At 43.2% G+C, this 21,735-nt stretch overlaps 1 protein-coding gene across 4 annotated transcripts in view; it reads left to right on the forward strand.

Annotated features, from left to right (window-relative positions):
* Positions 1-21,735, forward strand: part of LOC308551174 (neuroligin-4, X-linked) — a 132,211-nt gene that overhangs the window by 78,117 nt on the left and 32,359 nt on the right. For 3 of the 4 annotated variants that reach the window (XM_081125590.1, XM_081125592.1, XM_081125591.1), the window contains exons 5-6: positions 2,409-2,468; positions 6,652-6,804. In XM_081125590.1, the coding sequence (XP_080981716.1) occupies positions 2,409-2,468; positions 6,652-6,804 (213 nt within the window). The remainder of the gene's footprint in view (positions 1-2,408; positions 2,469-6,651; positions 6,805-21,735) is intronic. The other variant, XM_081125593.1, reaches the window with a different exon arrangement.

The following is a 21,735-nucleotide window of genomic DNA, read 5'->3' on the forward strand; positions in this document are numbered from 1 at the left end:
TTGAGAGTAGCTAATCTTGTCTGCAGTTTGAACAGAGGGGCTGTTTGAATCAGAGGAGCCAAGGATCTTGGGGTTTAATTACCGGGTGCTTCTCATAAATTGTGGACGGCCACCGCAAAGAAAGAGACAGGACTTTTTCCCCTCCCTTGCAATAATGGCATTTACTTCACGCTGGACCCTGAGGGTGGACTTTGTTTGATGTGAGCCAGGCCAGTGATCATGCTTCTGTGCTTCTCGCTGCCGTGTGGAAGAGAAAAGAATTGTATAGAAAGATAGTTTAGAAGGAGACTGGACTATCAGGACGGGATCATGGGGAAGGTAAATCTCTAGTATGGGGTCTGAGTGGAAGACCCTGTTTCTTAATGTCGACTGCTCATTTTCCAGGAGAGAGGGGAAAAAACACACACAACACTTTTCTTGGTGAGAATCAGCTTATTCACAAAACACATTCTCTGTCCCCATCCAGGTCTTTTGGCTACACCTTTAATTTCTCTACTATCATTTGTTTTTTAATGAGGTGCCCTATTTCTTTTATTTTTTAAAGATCATTTTTTATAATTTTTAGAGACAGAGGAAGGGAGAGAGAGAGAATCTTTGATAAGAGAGAGAAACATCAATCGGCTGCCTCCTGCCCGCCCCTCACTGTGGATGGAGCCCAAGATGCTGGCATGTGCCCTGACTGGGAATCGAACGGGTGACCTTTCAGTGCAAGGGATGGTGCCCAACAAACTGAGCCACACCAGCCAGGGCAGTGGGTGACCTATTTCTATAGAAACTTGAAAAGAAAATCTTCTGTGAATGAATTGAATTTTTTATTTTTCCCAGAAGTGAGAAATACTTGTTTTCAAACATAAATGGTTTAATAGTATCATCCATGTAGGCTCTTTCTCTAACAAAAACATCTCTTTTAGGCTTTTTAACACCATTTAGCCATAAACTCAGTCCATGAGATGGCTTTGAAATAGGTTTTATACAGATAAACCCTGACAAAAACAACCCAAACAACTGTCAAGCAAATGTGATGGAGAGTAATTTTTAATTTTAAGATATTTAAATGCTCCCCTAGCCAGTTTTGCTCAGTGGTTAGAGCATCGGCCTGAGGATTGAAGGGTCCCAGGTTCGATTCCAGCCAAGGGCACATACCTTGGTTGTAGGCTCGACCCCCAGGGTTGGGACACATGCAGGAGGCAACCAGTTGATGTGTCTCTCTCACATCGATGTTTCTCTCTCTCTCTCTCTCTTTCTCTCCCCACTTCTACTCTCTCTAAAAAGCAATAGAAAAAATATCCTCGGGTGAGAATTAAAAAAAAAGATATTTAAATGCAGCCGATTTCTTGGGCATGAATAGATTTCAATATCTGATGGAGACAGTTCAAATTATGGGAACTGGGATATGCATACTGGGCTGCGTCTGTCTGTAAAAGGAAGCCAGGGGACTCAGTGAACCCAGCAATTCAAGTGACAGTAAATGTGTTGGCCTCTTGTATCTGCAAAATATAAAAAACCAAAGGGGTGCCTTGTGTCCCAAATGCAGAGTAGTAGGGTCGTTGGTGTGGTTAAGGCTCATTCCCTACATTTTCTCTACATGGAAATTCCTGTGTGGCTTCTGTTTGAGGTGATCAAGGTAGGTGGCTTCAGTTATTTATTTTACAAATTCAAATTGTAATTAAGTAATAACTTTGTAAGTGTTGCAAACAGAGAAAACGTCATTCACAGTGTTTCATCTTAAGAAATATTTATCGAAAGTCTTAGTGTTTTTTAACGGTAAAGTACAATATGTATTAGTTCTTTGATCATGATTTAAATCGACTAGTGGCATTTCTGATTTTTACCAGAAATGGTGTGTTTTTAAATTCTTACCCATGAAACTAATGCCAATGGTAAGATGTTTCAATGAAAATGTTTCATGTTTACTGTTTAAATGTGTTCTTCGTACATTATGGAATTTTGTAACCAAAATGTATCACTGACATTTCAACAATGTATCTAGATTATAAAATGTTAAAATCAGAGGAACATTGACTATTTTACATGCCTTTCATTTAAGAGTGTGGGAAATGTCTTTTTTAATAATTTAATTTTCTTTTTTTCCTTAAACTCACATTAGCTTTTTTTTCCTCTTTTTTTTTGCATTAGTCTCATTTTAACCCCCAAACTGCATTTCCACAGGGTATCTAATATCTTTTTCACAAATAACGTATTGAATTTCTCTTTCTTGACATCTTTTATGTTTCTATGCATTTTGCATCACCCGCTTTCATTTTTTTTGAAATCCAACTACAACAGATTTTAACTTTTTTGTTTTTCTTTTACTGGGTGGTGTGTCTCTCTCTGTCCTGAATTTTTTACAAACCTGCTGTTTTTGAATTATTTTTTCCCTTTATTTTTCTTTCTCAATATGACCCCAGGAGCCAACACAAAGAAAAGCGCAGATGATATAACCAGTAATGAGCGTGGTGACGACGAAGGTATTTTTTGTGGTTTTGTTTTTTTTTTCCAAAGCTCGATCTTGATGCATGATTTTATATCTCTCTCTCTTTTTTTCTTTTTCTCTTTTTTTTTTTTTTCCATTTCAATCTCTTTTTTCTCTCTTTACCTGAAATGAGTACACTTTGGTGCTGGGCAGAATTCTTTATTTTCTTCTTGCTTGGAAGCCACTGTCATTTTTTAATCTCAATGACTGTGTAACGACTGCCCATCCATTATCTGTAAGAAGACATATAAGCATCGTTTCTACATACGAGGTGAAAAACAGAATTCAGTTCCACTTTTTTTTTTTTTTTTTTAATTCTTATTTTTACATTTTCTTTTTTTGGCTTGGTCACAAGAAGAGAACGTGAAATTTTAAATCATGCATGTATTCTATCTTTTCTTGCCTCCAAATGTTATTTTGTGAGTTCATGTCGTATTTTGGATCTTGGGTCTTAATTCCATCTGTGAACTGCAAAACTCGGCCAAATAGCCCCATAGAACCTTTTTTTTGGGGGGGGGGCTGCTCTTTAAAGTGTTTACTTATTTGTTTTTCAAACACAGTGATTCCAAACTACATTTCTGAGAATCTCCTCTGGTTCACAGTGAAGTACATAAAAAGTGTATTAACAAGATGTTGTTTCCTTAGGGATGCCTTTCGTATCTTTAAAGAAAACCAAAAAAAAAGAGGAAACAGTCAGGAATTGAAAAAGCCCCAAAAGCTAGTTCTATGCATCTTTCTTTTTATACCACAGCTGTTTTATAAATGCCCCCCCATCCCCCAAAATATGTTTCTTTACTGTGGAAAGTTTCTTCTTGAAGAATCCAAAGTTTCTTGATAAATTATCCAACTGAAATAAATTGATTTTTTTAAAATATGTTTTTTTAATTGATTTTAGAAAGAGAGAGGAAGGGAGAGGGAGAGAAAAATAGAAACATCAATGATGAGAATCATTGATCGGCTGCCTCCTGCATACCCCCTACTGGGGATCGAACCCACAACCCGGGCATGTGCCCTGACCGGGAACTGAACTGTGACCTCCTGGTTCATGGGTGGATGCTCAACCACCGAGCCACACTGGCCGGGCTAAATTATTTTTTAAAAGATGGAAGATACATGAAAGTGGCCACCAATACATTGTATCCTGTGCCTTCAGCGGGATAAATAGTATAAAACAAAAGAAACATAGAGCCTAAAATCGGTTACTGTGAACCGTTTCTAGGGTAGAGATAAGCACGTTTTTCTAGTCTGAGCAGGAAAATGCATGGACGTGCTCCGATTTACCGTAAAAGGCTGAAGGCCCACCAGGAAACTTTGATTGTCTAGCAGAAAGGCAATTTAAATGATTGTTATTTTACCTGCATTCATGGGCTGCCCTGGTCTCCAATAGCTCTATAAGAGATCACTTCTGTTGGTATAAAATATCCCATCCCGCACCTGATTCCACAGCCAGCCTGTGCTTTCACAAGAACCCCAGAAGCCTGAAGTTTTATAACTATTCAAAAATACAGCATTTTCCCCCAAAATGTATACACACTTTAGCAGCAGATCACTCACTTAATTTTCAGTCCTTTTCAGGTTTAATGGATTTGAAATAATGGGTGAAGCCAGACTAAGCTTTGAATAAAGAACATTTATCCTAAAGTGCCCACTAGACTTTTTTTTATGAGGATACATAAAAGATAAAGTATACGGGCAACTGTTGACGCATTGAGGGAATACAAATAGTGCATGAAATGATTCCTGATGTTGGCGATTCCATTGCTTTGTGGAATCAGCAGGGCCTGGACCAGAACGGTCGTCAGTTTGGAAACAGGCACTGACCAAAATAATTATTCATTTCTGTAGATTCTTTTAAATTTTGAAAATGAACTGTGTGTTCATAAACCGTGACTTTATAATCATTCAAAGTGTGTATACATTTTGGAGGGATACCCGGTATATTTTTTAAAAAACTTCCCCTGAGTTTTCTCACAGTCTAGGGCTATAACTCGTGTCTTGCTGTGCTCCCTATTTTTACTGTGTTTCTTATTGATTATTAAGATCTGTCTCTCCATTATCATAATGCAACTTAATTACTGTTAAAGTGGCCCCTCGTTTTCATTGATCATCGCTAACCTCTGAATTTTTTTTAATCTTTGCATGAACACAGCATCTGGTTACTACTCCCTCGAGTTCTGTGTGTCTCGGGAGGTGAGAGAGGTTAACCGCCTGAAAGCAGCCCATCAAAATCTCAACTTTTTCCCCTTCCAAAGTGGAGTAGCCAGCAGCCCATAGAGATAAAATGAGTCAGGACCAAACAGCAAACCGGGGCCCAGGTAGAGCCTCGGACCACGCCCAACACCATGCCTTATAGAAACAGAGGTTTGCTCCTAAATTCCACGGACTACGACCCATAAATCAAGAACAAAGGATTTTTACTCTCTTTGAATTTTATGTAAGAAAACAAGAGACATCCGTCAGGTGTGGGTTAACTGTCTGGGGACACCTGGGCATCTTGGCACTGTTTTGTGTACCTGACTGTGACCAGTGCGTTTCTGGAGCCTTCCTGACTCTATGATGGCAACTCGTGAGCTCGTTTTGAGACGGTCGTTAGAATTCACTTTATGTGTAGCCCGTTTCCTTGAAATTCCTTTCTGATATTAAAAAGGTGTCTCGATGAATTAAGACAAGATAAAAAAGGGGAAATTGAATGTACCTAGGTACCATTTGATTTTCTTTTGATATCAGATATGTTATTTACACAGACACGTGCATATATATGTGTGGAGATATATATATATATATATATATATATATATATATATATATATATATGCAGAATAATTACAATTGAGGTCAGACTTCTTAAAATAGAAATGTAAGCCGAAGGGGTGATTAACACTAAACATTTTAGGTGTCAATCCGTTTTCAAAAAAACAGGCTCTACAAATGGACAAATAAATGGTCCCTAAATTCCTATCGTCACAGACCACTGCCAAATATTGTCTTCACATAACTGTTTCATAAAACAGCAAATTAATTATTAAGTAATTCTCGCTGGTGGCAAATCACAATGGGAGCTTATATTCCCTGTGAAAATACACGGTGTCCCTTCCCAAAAAATGTTTACACACTGTGACAGCTGAGAGCTCAATTTTGAAAATGAAATGTATCTTAATAAACACGGCTTTTGTCATTCGTCAAAGGGTGTGTGTACATTTGGGGGGGGGACACCCTATATACAGCATTTTAATAATTTTATCTCGAGGCTGGAATCTTGTGTCATTTTTGTTACATCTCTTTTATTTTTGTCACTTGACTATGTTGGGATCTCACAGTCAGTCCCCTAGAGCAAAAGCATTTGCCTGGACATCATTTCCCATTCAGTTTTCTTTTTGCTTCTGCACATTTTCTGTCCTGTGGATCTTTTTTAAGCCTTTGTTTCGTTTTTGTCATGATCCTGTATGGAGACTTTGTGGATTCAGTGCCATCCTTGTGTTCTCACCGTGAAGCCCCCCTTTGACCGAAGAGCAAAAATCATAACTTTCATGTTGATCTCACACTTACTTAGATGGTAAAGTTATATTTTGGGATGGATGCCACGAGCCGCTTCAATTTAAGCCGGGTTTTAGGGTTTGAGCATTATTGAAGAAATAACATATTTCATCTAAATCCTTAATTTTTTTCCCAAGGATATGTTTACTGATCTTAGAAGGCGAGAGAGAGAGACAGACAGAGAGAGACAAAGAGAGAGAGAGAAACATCGGTAGGTTGACTCATGTACACACTTTAGGATCGAACCCACAACCCGGGCATGTGCCCTGACCGGGAATCGAACCCGCAACCTTTTGGTGCATCAGATGATGCTCCAACCCACTGAGCCACCGAGCCACCCAGCCAGGGCGAAATCCTTAATTTTTTAGTGTCTTAGATATATATATATATATATAGAAACATGCTTAGGCATACATATTCAGATGTCAGTATGCTCCTCAGAATATCATCTCTGTGAGTACAAAATGCAATGCTAGCGATCATTTCCCTCGGCCATCTTATCACGACAGATGCCATTAAACGATACACCCGTGACTGACTCCAGTCAGAGCTAGGAACCGTAACCAGTGCCCATTGGTCTCTACGTAGCATCAGGTCATCAGTGCGGCTCCTCACGGCGTGTCCTCGATTCCCTTTCTCTCCAGACATCCACGACCAGAGCAGCAAGAAGCCGGTGATGGTGTATATCCACGGCGGGTCCTACATGGAGGGGACCGGCAACATCATCGACGGGAGCATCCTGGCCAGCTACGGCAACGTCATCGTCATCACAATCAACTACCGGCTGGGGATTTTAGGTGAGTGGTTGCGTCCCGTGGATGCCCGCGCCGGAAGCGGTGAGCAAATTGTGCTTTTAGTGTTGCGGGGACGAAGCGATTGCAACTTTGTTACCCTCATTGCTAGGAATTGCAACTTTGTTACCCTCATTGCTAGGAAATCCTTTGAGCACTCGTTGAATGGATAAGATGTTTCTTCCTTTAAATGCTTCCAACGGGGACGAACCGATTGCAACTTTGTTACCCTCATTGCTAGGAAATCCTTTGAGCGCTCGCTGAATGGATAAGATGTTTCTTCCTTTGAATGCTTCCATAGAATGATACAATGTATATGGTAACACATTTAATAATGAGTGATACTGTGGCAACAGGTGATACAGTCAGATATTAGCTTTCTTTTGTGGTTGTTTAGGTTTAGGTGTTGTTCATGGTGTGTTGGAAAAACATATCACCTGATCTTTTAGGGGATTATCTGCGTTTGGGCCTCCAAGACCTACTGTGTGATTCCGTAGCTGCTGCTCTTGCAAGTAACGGGATGTAACTCTTATTTGGATTTTGTGACATTTTATGATTAACAATGGTTGGACATTGGTTAAGTACATGGAAATTCAAGGGTGGCATTCATTATTTTGGTGTTTTGTTTTTCTCAAACTGGCTGTTGGGGAAAAAAATATAGATAGATAGATAGATAGATGATAGATAGATAGATGATAGATAGATAGATAGATAGATAGATAGATAGATAGATAGATAGATGATAGATAGATAGATAATAGATAGATAGATAGATAGATAGATAGATAGATAGATAGATAGATAGATAGATGATAGATAGATACAGGGTGTCCCCCAAAATGTATACACATGTTAACAGCTGACAGCTCAGTTTTTGAAAATGAAATTTTGTTTTTAATAGTCACGGCCTTTATAATGGTTTAAAATGTGTGCATACATTTTGGGAGGACATCCTATATTTGGGGGTTGTATTTTGAGGTGTATCTTCTGTGGTTTTGCCTGCTGCGTTGCACAGCTTGTGAATAAAATATTCCTTCGTCTATGTTAGTGTTCGTTTTCAGGGCCAGAACTATTTGGGGCGATGCAGCTAATTGAATTTTTAACAGTGTGGTTACGAGAGTGAGATCTGTATGTCGCAGTGTGGTTACGGTAATATATTCAAAGCGAAATAAGATGCATTATTGGATCTATGTTAAATGAGAAATATGGCTGAACATGTTTCCACCAAAAAGGCAAATATTACCAAGAACATTTTATTTTCAGCTTGATATTTTCATTTCATTTTGAGCTCCCCCCCCTTCACCTATGAAAACATTCACTTAGAAAAGACACCAGAAGGGGGTGAGTTGTGGAAATGAATTTCTAACCTAGAAACGCAAATCACCCGCAGATGTTTGTGGTGCTTTTCGAGACATTGATAAAATACCCGAAATTCCCTGTTGGTTTTTCAGGAAAACAAAGTCTTAGATTGGAGAGTCTTCTATTTTGTGATTTTATTGTTTTTCCTCCATGGGCATTATTTCATTTAATTGTAGATTGCATTGAACATATTCACTTTAAATAACTTTAGGTTTAGAGTTGTAAAGACAGTAAGGACAATTTCCTATTTACTTTATATTTTTCATGAGTCGTATGAGCCAGATCTTTGCAGAATAATTGTACTTAATTTCCTGTAGCCATGAGTATTTTTTATTTTTTGGTGGCTTCTGGATACTGGCTCTGGCCACGCATCTTTGAAATACGAGGTTGAGTTTCTTGATTTTCCACAAACGGTCCATTCTGACAAAGAGGTGGGGAGATAGGAGCCAGCCTGTCAGGGCCCCTGCAATGAGCCCTTTCAAAGGGGGCCCTGTGCTAACCATCCTGAGGGGGGGGCGGTTTGCAGAGCTGTTTTCTGGATAAAAGAAGTGAGCACTGAACAACTTCCAGCTTTGGTGAAGCAACAAAACACCCTTCTGTGTGCACGACCGGTGCATGTTCCTTAAAAGGTTACATTTCAAAAGAAATTGATTCCCGCTCCCCTCCGCCCCCCGTAACACCAAACCTGTATTAAATGGCTCTCCATCCTCATTTCTTATCCATTCGGCTCCTTTGTGAATTAAATGCTGATCTTGAAAAGTACGGTAGGAGCCCTGCCTGGTGTGGCTCAGTGGTTAGAGCGCCGGCCTGCACACCGAGGGGTCTCGGGGGGCTTTGATTCCAGTCCAGGGCACGTGCCTGGGTTGTGGGTCCGATCCTAGGCCACTGTCGGGGTGCATGGGTGCATGCGTGAGTCTCACTCTCTCTGAAAAGCAATGGATTTTAAAATTGGAAAATTTAAAATTGCAGGAGCTTTGCAGGCCTTGGTTATTTGTTTTAAGAAAAAGGGGCGATAAAAAGCTTGCTTTCAGAACCTGTCTCATTCAGGGAAAAAAAAATGTTAACTTTGCCTTTTGCTATGTGGAGTTTTAAAAATAATCCGGCTGCCCGGCCGGGCGTGGCTGAGCTGTTGAGCGTCGACCTGGGATCCAGGCGATCGGGGTTCGATTCCCGGTCAGGGCACATGCCCGGGTTGTGGGCTCGATCAATGACTCTCTCATCATTGATGTTTCTCTCTCTCTCTTCCTCTCCTTTCCTCTCTCTGAAATCAATATATATTAAAAAATAATAATAAAAAATAATAAAAATAAATAAATAAATAAAAAATAATCCTGCTGAGATGGGAGAGGCCGAGGCATAAAAGAAGCAGTTTAGCATCTCTGTGCCCATCTGTTTCCATTCTGCAAAAGAGCCCCCGTGGGTGGAGCCTCAGAGATTACAGATCCCCTTGTATGTGCTGGAGCAAAATGGGCCGGCTCCTCCGGTTAGAGACCCCAGGAGAGGTAACAAAATGTGACTCAGTTTATCGTTATCTCGGATCTTGCAATTGCCCTTTGGCGCCTTGAAAGCCGCTGGCCATCGCTTACGACCTGCTTTCTGCCAATATCACCCTTATGGGTCTCAAAATTATTCTTATACCACCGGCAGCCGGATATTTAAGTAACAATGAAATAAAAACGGTGCATGATACTGGTGATCATTCCAATTAGCGCTTCGGGCACCCATCGATAGCAAAACGCTGGACATGTGGTTGGAGTTTTTTCTTCAAAAGTCATGTGCATCAAATGCCGTTTTCCTGCTTAAGGAAGGGAAAGATGTTGTTAGAGGTTAGTATTTTTTTAAAAAATGTGTTTATTGATTTTTAGAGAGAGAGGAAGGGGAGAGAAACATCAATGATGAGAGTCATTGATCGGCTGCCTCCTGCACGCCCCCGACTGGGGATCGAGCCCGCAACCCGGGCCTGTGCCCCGACCCGGAATCGGACAGGCGACCTCTAGGTTCACAGGTCGACGCTCAGCCACGGAGCCACGCCGGCCGGGCAAAACGGGTATTTTTTTTAACAGAGTAACCAGTGCTGTGGGCCTACCCAGAAGAGATGGTGAAAACATGAATTACGGTAAAAATGGGTGGTAGCTTGGAGAGAATAAAGGTTTTAAAATGAAACAGAAATAAATTAGTGTCTTCTTTTCCGTGTCTGTGGCGTGGCTTTGAGAAAAACGGCTGATTTTTTTGAGTCTCTGGGGCAGGTGGTGGCTTTCTGTCCCTTGGAAGGCGACAGAAATTATCTATTGTCTATATAATATAAAGGCCCGGTGCTTTTATAGCTGGGGAATTTCATAGGTATTGAGTGGCAGCCAGTACTCCCAGGCACCTTATAATTTCTCTTGTTACGAGTTAATATCACTGGACGTCCTGTTCGCGTCACTGTTGACTCCGACACGCGGTTGCCACGGGACACAGAGGTAACGGCTACTCTGCATGAAATGCCCTCACCGAAAACGAACCCCCTTGATTTAAAAAATAATTCCGATGACTCTCGTCGTGTGAAGCACATGAGACGATCTTCCCATCTGCTGCCTGAAATATGAGTGTTTTCTCTCATCAGAACTGGGCCCACTCTCGTTAGCCACCGACCACGTAATTTATCGGCCAGTCCGGGAGACGTGGGCTGTTTCAACCTGTTATTAATCCCCTGGGCTTGTCCCAGGCAAGCTGGGCTGTGTCATCGTAGCTATAAAGTGATTATTTATACCCAGAGGAGGTGTAAGGATGGAAGTGGTGTCTCACTTATTTGCAAACAAGATGCCCTTTTATTTTTATTTTTAAATATGTTTTTATTAATTTCAGAGAGAGAGAGAGAAACATCAATGATGAGAGTCATTGATCGGCTGCAGCCCGCAACCCGGGCCTGTGCCCCGACCGGGAATCGAACCCTGATCTCCTGGATCGCAGGCCGACGCTCTACCACTGAGCCACCCCGGCCGGGCCTAGATGCTCTTTTATAAGCACATTTCTTATTAATTCTGCCACAGGCATGTGTCATGAGGAAGGCATGTCCGTTCAGAACTGGAGTTTTGTATGAAATCTGCCTCTTTTTGTGTGTGTGTTGTAAACATCTTTAATGTAAAAGTAAAATCTGTCTGGTGCTTACTGATGGGAACGTGTAGAATTTGTCGACTTGCGGCTCTTCCCTCTCTTGCTCGTGGACTGTCTCCAGCCGGCATGCCGTTCGCAGCATCCACCGGCTGGGCCTATATCCGCGCAAACATTTATTGTCGTTCAGCTCACGTGGGATTCCCTCTTTGCTTCATCGATGACTTCATACCTCAGGCATCTTTTAAAGCTATTTTTGCTCCCAAATGCTGCTATTTTTTGCTATAGCACCAGTTCTCCAGGGACCCACGGCGTGGACCGGCCGGTGTGGCTCAGCGGTTGAGCATCTAGGAGTTCGCGGTTCGATTCCCGGTCAGGGCGCCGGCCGGGGTTGTGGGCTGGACCCCCAATAGGGGGCGTGCAGGAGGCAGCCGATCGATGTATTTTTCTGACATTGATGTTTGTATCGCTGTCTTCTCCTTTCCTCTCTCTCAAAAATAATTAAAAATACATATATATATTTTTTTAATCTTTACCCGGGATCGAGCCTGCAACCTAGGTACGTGCCCGTGATCGGGAATCGAACCCGAGACCCTCCAGTGTGCGGGCCTGTGCTCGAACCACCGAGCGATACCTGTCAGGATTTAAAAAAAATGTTATTGATTGATTTTAGAGAGAGAAGGGGAGGGAAAGAAACATGGATTTGTTGGTCCACTTGTGGCTCCATCATTGGTTGATTCCTGTATGTGCCCCGAGCTGGGATCTCACCTGCACTCTCGGGGTGTGGGGACGGCGCTCCGACCACTGAGCTGCCCGGCCAGGGCTCTGTACCCCCAAAATCCACACACCCCCTGTGTGTAGCTTTTTATTTTTATTTTTATTTTTCACGTGGCTCACCCTCAGTTCCCGTCACCCAGCTCTAAGCTCCTTGACACACGGCCCTTATTTTCTGAGCCTTTGCCAGACAGTCAGACGCCTTCCGGATGTTTCCCTGGTGGAGTGTTTTAGGCCCCGAATTGCAAATTGAAAGCGCGTTCGCCAGGGAGATGATATATTCACTTAAATATTATTATTATTATTATTATTATTATTAATATTAATATTGCAGTCTGCGTGAATTCCTGGTTGTCAGGACCCACGAATGTCTGACGTCACGTAAAACACGTTGCTCCCTCTTCCGACACCCGGCAGCCACTTTTCTCAGATGCCAGAGGTTCTGTTTCCCTCCAAACGCCTCCTTCTGACGATGTCACCCCCCGGGGTTCAAGCCAGACGACAGGCCTCGGCTGAGCCTGGACGGAAACCCATTTATGTTTGCAGCTTCCCTTTTTGATTGCAAATGGAAACCTTGGGTCTAAAAAAAAAATATTTCACCATCTGTAGGTGGTCGTATTTTATTAGATTCTGAGAGTTATGGAAACAAACCGAAACGGGGCACCTGCAGGATGCACGTGATTTTTGGTGTTGATGCAGCTTTTTCCTTGGGGATGTTAAACAATTACGACAGGAACGTAATAATTGAGATTTTTATTTTTTTTAATTTTTATTTTTTTTTGGCCAAGCGCCATCCTAAATGTTTATAAATATCTGGGAAGTTTCTTGAATGATCCTGAAATCTCCGTGTAGCGGTTTCCTAGAGTCGCTATAAGAAAGGGCCACAAATATGTGGTTTAAAACAATGAAAATCCACACTCCCCAGGCCCCCGAGGCCCGATGTCTGAGCTCAAGGTGTCGCAGGGCCACCTTCCCTCTGGAGGCTCCCGGGTGATATTGGACATGGTGGGTGGGCCCTCACTCCTGCTGGGTGCCGCTTCTTACAATATCCCGAGAAAAACAATTTCCCGAGATCATAGCCCCGGGAAGCCAGGCATGAGCCATGAGCCCAGGTCACCAAGAGGAACCAAGAGCCAGAGCCTCTTTGTTTAGGGGGTTACGTACCCCGATTCCACCCGGTCCCAGCGGCCACGCAGCCAGGTGGACTAGTAACAACGGTATTTTTCTCTCGGGCTTCTTATGAACAGGATAGAGATTTAACGGGACATCGTTTATTTACTATCCGCGGGATCCTAATCTGTGTGTTCCTGTGGTTCTGCCTCACGGACGTTTCTATTTGCATAAACCCTGGTTTACTCACTTTAACAATATTCTCACCTAATTAGGTCTCCAGTGTCAATGCATTTAAAACGTTTCTAATGAATTATTTTTTTTTAAAAGTTGACGTTCCAACTACGGTTGACATCCGGTATTATTTTGTATTAATTTTAGGCCTACGGCATGGTTTTTAGACAAGAGGGCAGGCAGAGTTGTGGTTTTTTTGTTTTTTTTAAATATATCTTTATTGGTTTCAGAGAGAGGAAAGGAGAGGGAGAGAGAGAGAGAAACATCAATGATGAGAGAGTCATTGATCGAGCCCGCAACCCGGGCATGTGCCCCGACCGGGAATCGAACCCCGATCGCCTGGATCCTAGGTCGATGCTTAACCACTGAGCCACTCCCGGCCGGGAGACAGTTTTTATTTTTAAAACCAGATGGGATTCTGTCGACTGTCTGTCAGGGCAGGTGCACACGATTCCAGCCCCCGGACGTTGGACCCAAACCCTTGAAAACCTCTGACTGCCTGGGACACGGCTTCCAACAGATGCTCCTCTGTGATGTCCACGAGCTGCGGGAGTCCCGCTGTGCTCTGCGACGCAGCTCCCTCTCCGTCGGACGTCTTTCTGTACTTCGGTGACACGCGAGGGGAGGAAAAGTACTGAAATCCAACTCGGTCGGCGGCCGAGAAGCGAAGGTGGGAGGGACGTTGAAACACAGGCGTCAGAATCGGACTCTCAGCTTGAACCACGGGAACAGGCGCCGAGATCCCGCGTGGCCTCTGGACATCGGATGAGCTGTATTGATTTCCTTTGATCTTGTCTTTGCATCGACCGAGGCGCTGTGCGGGATGACTAAGACGGATCTCGCTTTCGAGGAATCTTTCCGGACGGATGCCTGGCATCCCTGCGAGGGCATAAGGATCCTTGGCTTGTTTTCTGAAGGATGTATTTACGTGTCTCTCCATTTGACGAGCGACGGAGAAATGTGGTCTGGAATTATTAAAAATTCAAGTATAATAACAGAACAATAGACATATGAAAAGGTGCTCCACGTCACTTAGCATCAGAGAAACGCAAATTAAGACCACAATGAGGTGTAACGTCACACCGGTCAGAATGGCTCCATCAACAAATCAACAAACGACAGGTGCTGGCGAGGGTGTGGGGAGAGGGGGACCTGGTGCACTGCTGGGGGGAATGCAGACGGGTGCAGCCGCTATGGAAAACAGTGTGGAGGTTCTTCAAAAAATTAAAAATGGAACTGCCTTTTGACCCAGGGATCCTGCTTCTAGGAATATATCCTAAGAATCCCGAAACACCCATCAGAAAGCATATATGCACCCCTATGTTCATAGCAGAGCAATTTACAATAGCTAAGATCTAGAAGCAGCCCAGGTGCCCATCCGTAGATGAGCGGATAAAAATCCTGTGGTACGTCTATGCAGTGGAATACTATGCAGCTGTGAAAAAGGCAAATCTCTTATCCTTTGGGGCAGCATGGAGGGCCCTGGAAGGTATTATGCTGACTGAAATAAGCCAGGCAGAGAAAGACAAATATCTCATGATCTCATTCATATGTGGAATCTAATGAACAAAATTAACTAATGAACAAAATTGATCCAGAGACATAGGAGCATGGAGCAGATGGAGGAATCTCAGAGGGAAGGGGGTGGTGCTGGGAAGACATGAACCAAAGAGCTTAGATGCATCTGTGCATAACCCACGGACACAGACGATAGTGTGGGGAAGGCCTGGGGAGGGGGCGGGAACAGGGTGGAGGGGGACAAATGGGACAAAAAAGGGGACATCTGTAATACTTTCAACATTTAAAAAAATTACAAAGCAGGATGCTTTATTAGTCAAACAAACCCCCCCAAAAACATGATTAGATCTTTGGAATTTTGCTTAGGGCCTTGCTTCCTACCCAAAGATATGGGTGTATCTTTCCATAGTATTTTCAAAACTCTTATTTTGTCTTGGGCATCAAAAGCCCCACGGAGCTGATATATTTGTATTGTGTGAGAAATGGGTACAATTTCTTTGTCTGTGCAGGTAGTAAAACATCACGATACTATTTTTTGAACAAAAATGTTATCCCATATCCTTAACGTTCTGTTTCTTTGTCCATGTGTCAACACCACATTTTCCTAAACATTATATTTTATAATAATTCACAGTACATGATATAACAAGTTTTCTCTCCTAGCTCATTTTAAAGAGAATCTTTGCTATTTTTGAGGCTTTGCATGTTGGGATAAATTTTAGAATCTCCCCTTGGGCATAGAAGCAAACATCTGTCTCATTTTTAATTAAGAATTTAATTAACCTTTTGGCCAACTCAGGCTTATTGGATATATATCAATATTCCGCAGAGCAAGACAAAAACGGTATTTCCTTAGCATTTAAGCATTCTTTTAATTTTTTTCTCCCAGTCACATTTCATAGTTTCCTGAATCGAGGTCTTGTAGACATTTTATTGATTTGGTTCATAGAAATTGATGTTTTCAGAGCTGTTGTAATATTTATCTTTTTTCCGTTCTTCATTTTGCTACTGTTCTTGTGCGAATTTAGAATAGATTTGGTTTTTGCAGAATATTAATTTATTTTTTTTGCAGGCAACCTTATTAAATTCTCTCCTATTGTTTGGAATTCTCTGCCTACACATTCCTACCATCTGTGAGTCAAAGCAATGCCGACGCTTCTTTTTTAATTTTTATGCATGTTTGTTTGTCTCATCTCACTGCAGTCACCAAGGCCTTCGGTGCTAAATAGGAACAAATATTTGCTATTTCTTTTTTTTCTTTTTTTTTGCATCTGGCTCTAAAGGCCTTGCTTCCAACATTTAACTGGGAGTCTCCCTCCCCAACTTTCTACCTGGGACTTTTTACCAGAGAAAGAAGTCCCTTTCTGTTCTTTGTTCAGTAAAATCTTTGTATATGGAGGCTGCCTCTCTCTCTTCCCCTCTCCCTTCCTCTCTCTCTAAAATATCAATTTAAAAAAATCTTTAAAAAATGTATTTATTTAAAAAAAAAAATCTTATCATGACCTAAAACCCCTTTTCAGAGCGTGTGAGCTGTTGAAAACCTCCGTTAGCCTGTCTGAAAATGTCTTCGTGATACCCTCCCCCTGAAGGTATCGCGAATTTCAATTTGCTATTATTGTCTTTCCACCGTCAACTAAATAACTGTCCTCTCTGGATACTATTGTTGCTGTAAAGAATTTAGCTGTCAGGTTAAGAGTTTGTCCTTTGGAAACAATCCATTCCTTACATCTCAGTCCCACGGGGGGCTTTTAACATGGCGTGTCTGGGAGCTGCTCTGATACAAACAGATACTGTATCCTTTTCATGTATCTTCTGAGAATCCTTCAATCCCTCTCAGCTCCTGCAGTGGTGTTTTTTCTTACCTTCTGCGGGTCTTAGTGTTTTACCTCCTCCTGACGTCCTGCACCATTCCCTTCATTACCTGAACATTCTGAGTAAGCAAACCTTAGAAATTCTCACGTTCGTTTCCCTGTTTCTAATAGTTTTCTTTCGTCTCCGATTTTTTTTTTAAATCTTTCCATAGCGCATCCGGACCTCTCCTCCAGTTCACTCATTTTCTCTTCAGCCCCATCTAATCTGGCCTTAACCCGACCCATTCGCTTTGTGTTCGTCTTTTCATTCCTCTAACCCTCCTATCTGGGAAAAAGTAGGGGGCTGATTCATTCTGATTTTAACACGAAGAAGCAGGTGCGAGATACCAATTTACAGAGGTCATGCAAAACATTGGGCTCGAACGATCCTCTCCTGCAAGCAGGACAGTTCAGAATTCAGAGAGTCGCTGTGTTATTTTCAAGGCATTAAGGAGGCCGTTTTATTCCTGAAAGCTCGAACTTCAAAAGAAATTTCAGGCAGCTCCTAATTTCACAAGGCTGCCCACGCAACTTGAATTTTAATTAGGATTTATCTTACCGCTAGCGTTACGGATGACAAAATAAATTGATTAACATTCCTCTGTGAAATCCTGAGTCATCCTTTTGGTTTCTCCCGTCTCTTTCAACTTTCCGATCAACCTAGGAGTGTTTCCCGGGAAACGTGAGGCTGGCTATTTTTGTTTACTTGAGAGTGTTTGATAATTTAAAATGCGCGATGAAACGCGGTCTTATAAATAAACTCCTGAGTGTTTTAAATAGAAATTGCTAAAGCCAGTCCCTCGTTTAGAATTCAGGTGTTTAAACGTTTCTCATCAAAATTCCCTCGTTTATATTTGCATAAACGTTATGTAAGATCGTTGACCTTAAAGATTAACGAGAAAGTTTGTCAGGATGTCTGAGTTACATCTATCACGTGGCAATAACAAAAGCTACTTGGCAGAGAAATAAATGAGCCAATACCTATAAAGACCTAGCGAGCGTCTTTGTGTATTTTAATAACTCAATAAATAACAGTCCCTGGGATTATACATCTTATGATCAATCCCATCGCAGTGAATTAACGTCCGGAGTCCAGGCTCGGCGTCAAACAATAATGTCTAATTTTATGCCCACAATTCAAATTTCTTGGGGTAGGAAAAGGAATAGATTTTCATAGAAATGCAAATTAAGCTTTTTACGTTGGTCATTTTGAACATCGGACTCCGGCTGGTATCCTTTCAAGATGTCGCCGCTTTTATTTTTCTAATTGAATTTCTTTTATTTTTATTTTTATTTTTTTTAAATTTTTAAAAAATATATATCTTTATTGATTTCAGAGAGAGGAAAGGAGGGGGAGAGAGAGGGACAGAAACATCAATGATGAGAGAGTCATTGATCGAGCCCGCAACCCGGGCATGTGCCCTGACCGGGAATCGAACCCCGATCGCCTGGATCCTAGGTCGACGCTCAACCGCTGAGCCAGGCCCGGCCGGGCTCCAATTGCATTTCTGAGGGTGACGTTGGTTCACCAAACCATACCGGTTGGAGTGTGCAACCCAGGAAAACATCATTTTCACGCCCCACCCTGTGCCCATTGCCCCAAATAAAGCCTCTCTCGGCCCTACCCCTCCCTTTCTCTCTGGCCCTCGCCACCGTGGTTCGTCCGTGTTGACGGGTTCCTCGCACATGTTCTTCGGCTAATCCCTTGGCCTTACCCAGGCCCCCGGCCCTCAGTCCTCTGACATCTGTCCGTCTGCTCCATGGATCCAGGACGCTGTGTATTGTCTCTGCTTTGAAAACAATGACGTTAATGAAGACCTAAGCAAATTTGGGAGATGACCTATTTGTGTACCTCTCATCTCTGTATCTGTCTGTGTAGATCAATCATCTATCTATCATTTATCTACTTATCCATCACCTATGTATTTATTTATCTATCTGGGCCTGCCGCGTCCAGGCAGGGCTGAGAGACCCTCGGCGAGGCTGCCTTTTACGGAAATAGTAAAAAAAAACCAGAAACGGTCTTACAGGTGACCCACCCACTTGGCTCAGGTGCGCGGTTTCCGTGACCAGGCCGCCTTTTTTTTCCACCCCCCCCCCCCCAACTTTCAAGTAATCGTGTTCTTACGACAATCTCTTCTCGTCTCCAGTGGCCGCCCTGGCCCGCTCTCCGAACGGCGTCAGCCTGCTTTCTGCAAATTCAAGGGGGAGCCTTGACATTTTACCAAACGGCGCGTGTTCTGCTGTATCCACTGAAACGGTTCTAAAGGGGTCATTTAAATTTTTATATAGAGCCGCCCTGCGTTTATTTCTCTGGGCCTCGCACAAAGGCATCTTTGAAGGGTATATTTAAATGTGACATTAACGGCTGTAGGCACTTGTGTTTATTTGGTTTTCGGCGCATTTGTGTGTTAATAATAGCAGGCCGGCCCGGTGTAGGGCGAGTCACCGCCTCTCGGCGTTTTCAAGTATAAACGTATTTATTGGCCACTCCACCTATGCGCCAAGCATAATATTTACATAGCATGACACGAACCGGTTTCTCTCCGCGAGCTTTCATGGGCTGCGAGCCCTAGGAACAGAGCGGCTTTATAAAGAAGCAAAAACAGGCCGCCCGGAAAGTCCAGGCCGGTGAGCGGAAAATCCACATGCCGCGTTTCCTAAGCGTGTCCCGATGTTTAAGTTAAGCCGGTGCACGGCTCAGCGGCTTCAATTCTGCTTTTTGTTTTAATTTTTTTTCTTATTTCCCCCAACTGTCTGCATTATTTTGGAACAACCTGTTAAAAAATAGCAAAGAAAGTTAAGTGTCTACTATATTTTACCCTTTCGAGAGCTCCAATGGAAAAGACGTCCCTGGATGGTATTTTTAAAAATATATGCATATAGCCCGGCCGGGCGTGGCTCAGCGGTTGAGCATCGACCTAGGATCCAGGCGATCGGGGTTCGATTCCCGGTCGGGGCACATGCCCGGGTTGTGGGCTCGATCAATGACTCTCTCATCATTGATGTTTCTATCTCCCTCTCTCCATCTCCTTTCCTCTCTCTGAAATCAATAAAGATATATTTAAAAAAAAAAAAAAGTCAACTACAAAGGAAGAAAAAAAAAAAAAAAATATATATATATATATATATATATATATATATATATATATATATATGCATATAGTCCGGCCAGGCATGTCTCACCCATTGAGCATCAACCTAGGATCCAGGCGATTGGGGTTCGATTCCCGGTCGGGGCACATGCCCGGGTTGAGGGCTCGATCAATGACTCTCTCATCATTGATGTTTCTGTCTCTCTCTCTCTCGCCCTCTCCTTTCCTCTTCTGAAATCAATAAAGATATATTAAAATATATATATATATATATGCATATATATGTTTTTATTGATTTCAAAGAGCCCACGACCTGGGCCTGGGCCCTGACCAGGAATCGAACCCGTGACCTCTTAGGGCATCGGCCGACCGTCAACCAACTGAGCCACACCCGCCGGGCCTGGTCGTCTGTCACAATACCCAGCACTCGAAAAAAAAAACGGTGCCGCTCTAGGCATGCAGCGTAGTGTCTGCTGTTTTAACAAGGTCACCTTACAGTCCCACGGTTCCTGTTGGCTGCAAACAAGGCGGCGGGCTGAAAAAAGAAGTCGCCTCATGCTAGGCCCCAAACCGAGATGCAACGTCGCTACATCTCCGGCTCGGCAAGAAGCAAACGCAGTCGGGAGTGGGGTCCTCGGGGCGCAGCTGGAATTTGCATTTCTGCAGGCCCCGCACGGGAGGGGGAGGGTGTTATTTCCGTGGAATTACAGCCACAAAGCCAGGGCCCGGAGTCTCCGTTCCATGGTGGAGCTGGTCCGGCTCAGCCACCAGGCCGGTTCTCACCCATTACTCCGTTGTGTGGGGTCCCCACGGCCGTGAGCCTCGAGGGTGAGTTTAGGGGAGCCCAGGAACATGAGAGCGACCAAGAGAGCCAACTCCTTTTTGTCCAGCTGCTTATATATCTCAGATTTTCCCAACTTGCAGTGGCCACAGCTGCCCTGGCCGATGACCTGTTCCCAGGTGTGACTGACGGACAAGGACCTTCCTTACGTCACCCGGACGTTACCGGACACGTGCCCACTTGGCCCTCCCTCTGCTCCGGTCCAGTTTTTCGTAACTAGGTTATAACAGTGGCATCAGGCCCATCTCTGAGCACGGCCTTCGAGGCCTTCAACAAACTACATTTCTTCTTTACGTCGTAAGGCTTCCAGCTGATCAATCTTTCTCAAGGTGCCCCAGAGCCTCGCCAAAAAAAAATAAAAAATAAAATGTGAAAACGCAGTGAAAGTGCGGAATGACTCATGTTTTTCAGGATCCGTCTTCTCCCAACCTTAATGGGGTTTCGAGTTGTCGTTGACATTTCAGTAAATCAGAATTAGCTTTTTCTCCCCCCTTTCTTTCTCTAAACGCCTGCGTCTCGTGCAAATGGCTGTGCTGTGAGTTTTATGGAATCGAATATTCCAGAAAATGTCACGCAGCCTAACGTAAAACAAGTGAACATGCTCGTTTTTAGAACTTAGAGGGGTAGGGCGTTAAAATGGAGGTTTTGATATCCGTCCAAGAGCCCGTTTTCTACGCACGTGAATTTGAAATGCCGGAGAGGAGGCAGATCTGTACCCGTCGAAAACAAAGCCGAAATGCTGAAGGAGTTGTAATGCACTTGAAGACGAATTGCTTTCGGATATACCTTCTATAAAGCCAGGCTCTATTAATGGGGTGATAATAAGTTTTGTCAGCGTAAGAAACATTCAAACTTGTGAATAATTTTTCGTGAGTGTATTTGAGCCACACTGTGGACAGTGGCCGGGAAGCAGGCTCTCAACGGATGGAGATTTCGCTCCCGAGATGGGCAGTTTTGCCCCTTGTTTTATGCAAAGAGGAGACGTCAGGGGGTCCCCTGAAATCCACGGGGGACAGATGAGGGAGGCGGGAGGAAGCAAAGCGGGGAAACCTCTGGGGTTGGG

Source organism: Miniopterus schreibersii (genome assembly GCF_964146895.1).
Source record: "Miniopterus schreibersii genome assembly, chromosome: X".
Lineage (NCBI taxonomy): Eukaryota > Metazoa > Chordata > Mammalia > Chiroptera > Miniopteridae > Miniopterus > Miniopterus schreibersii.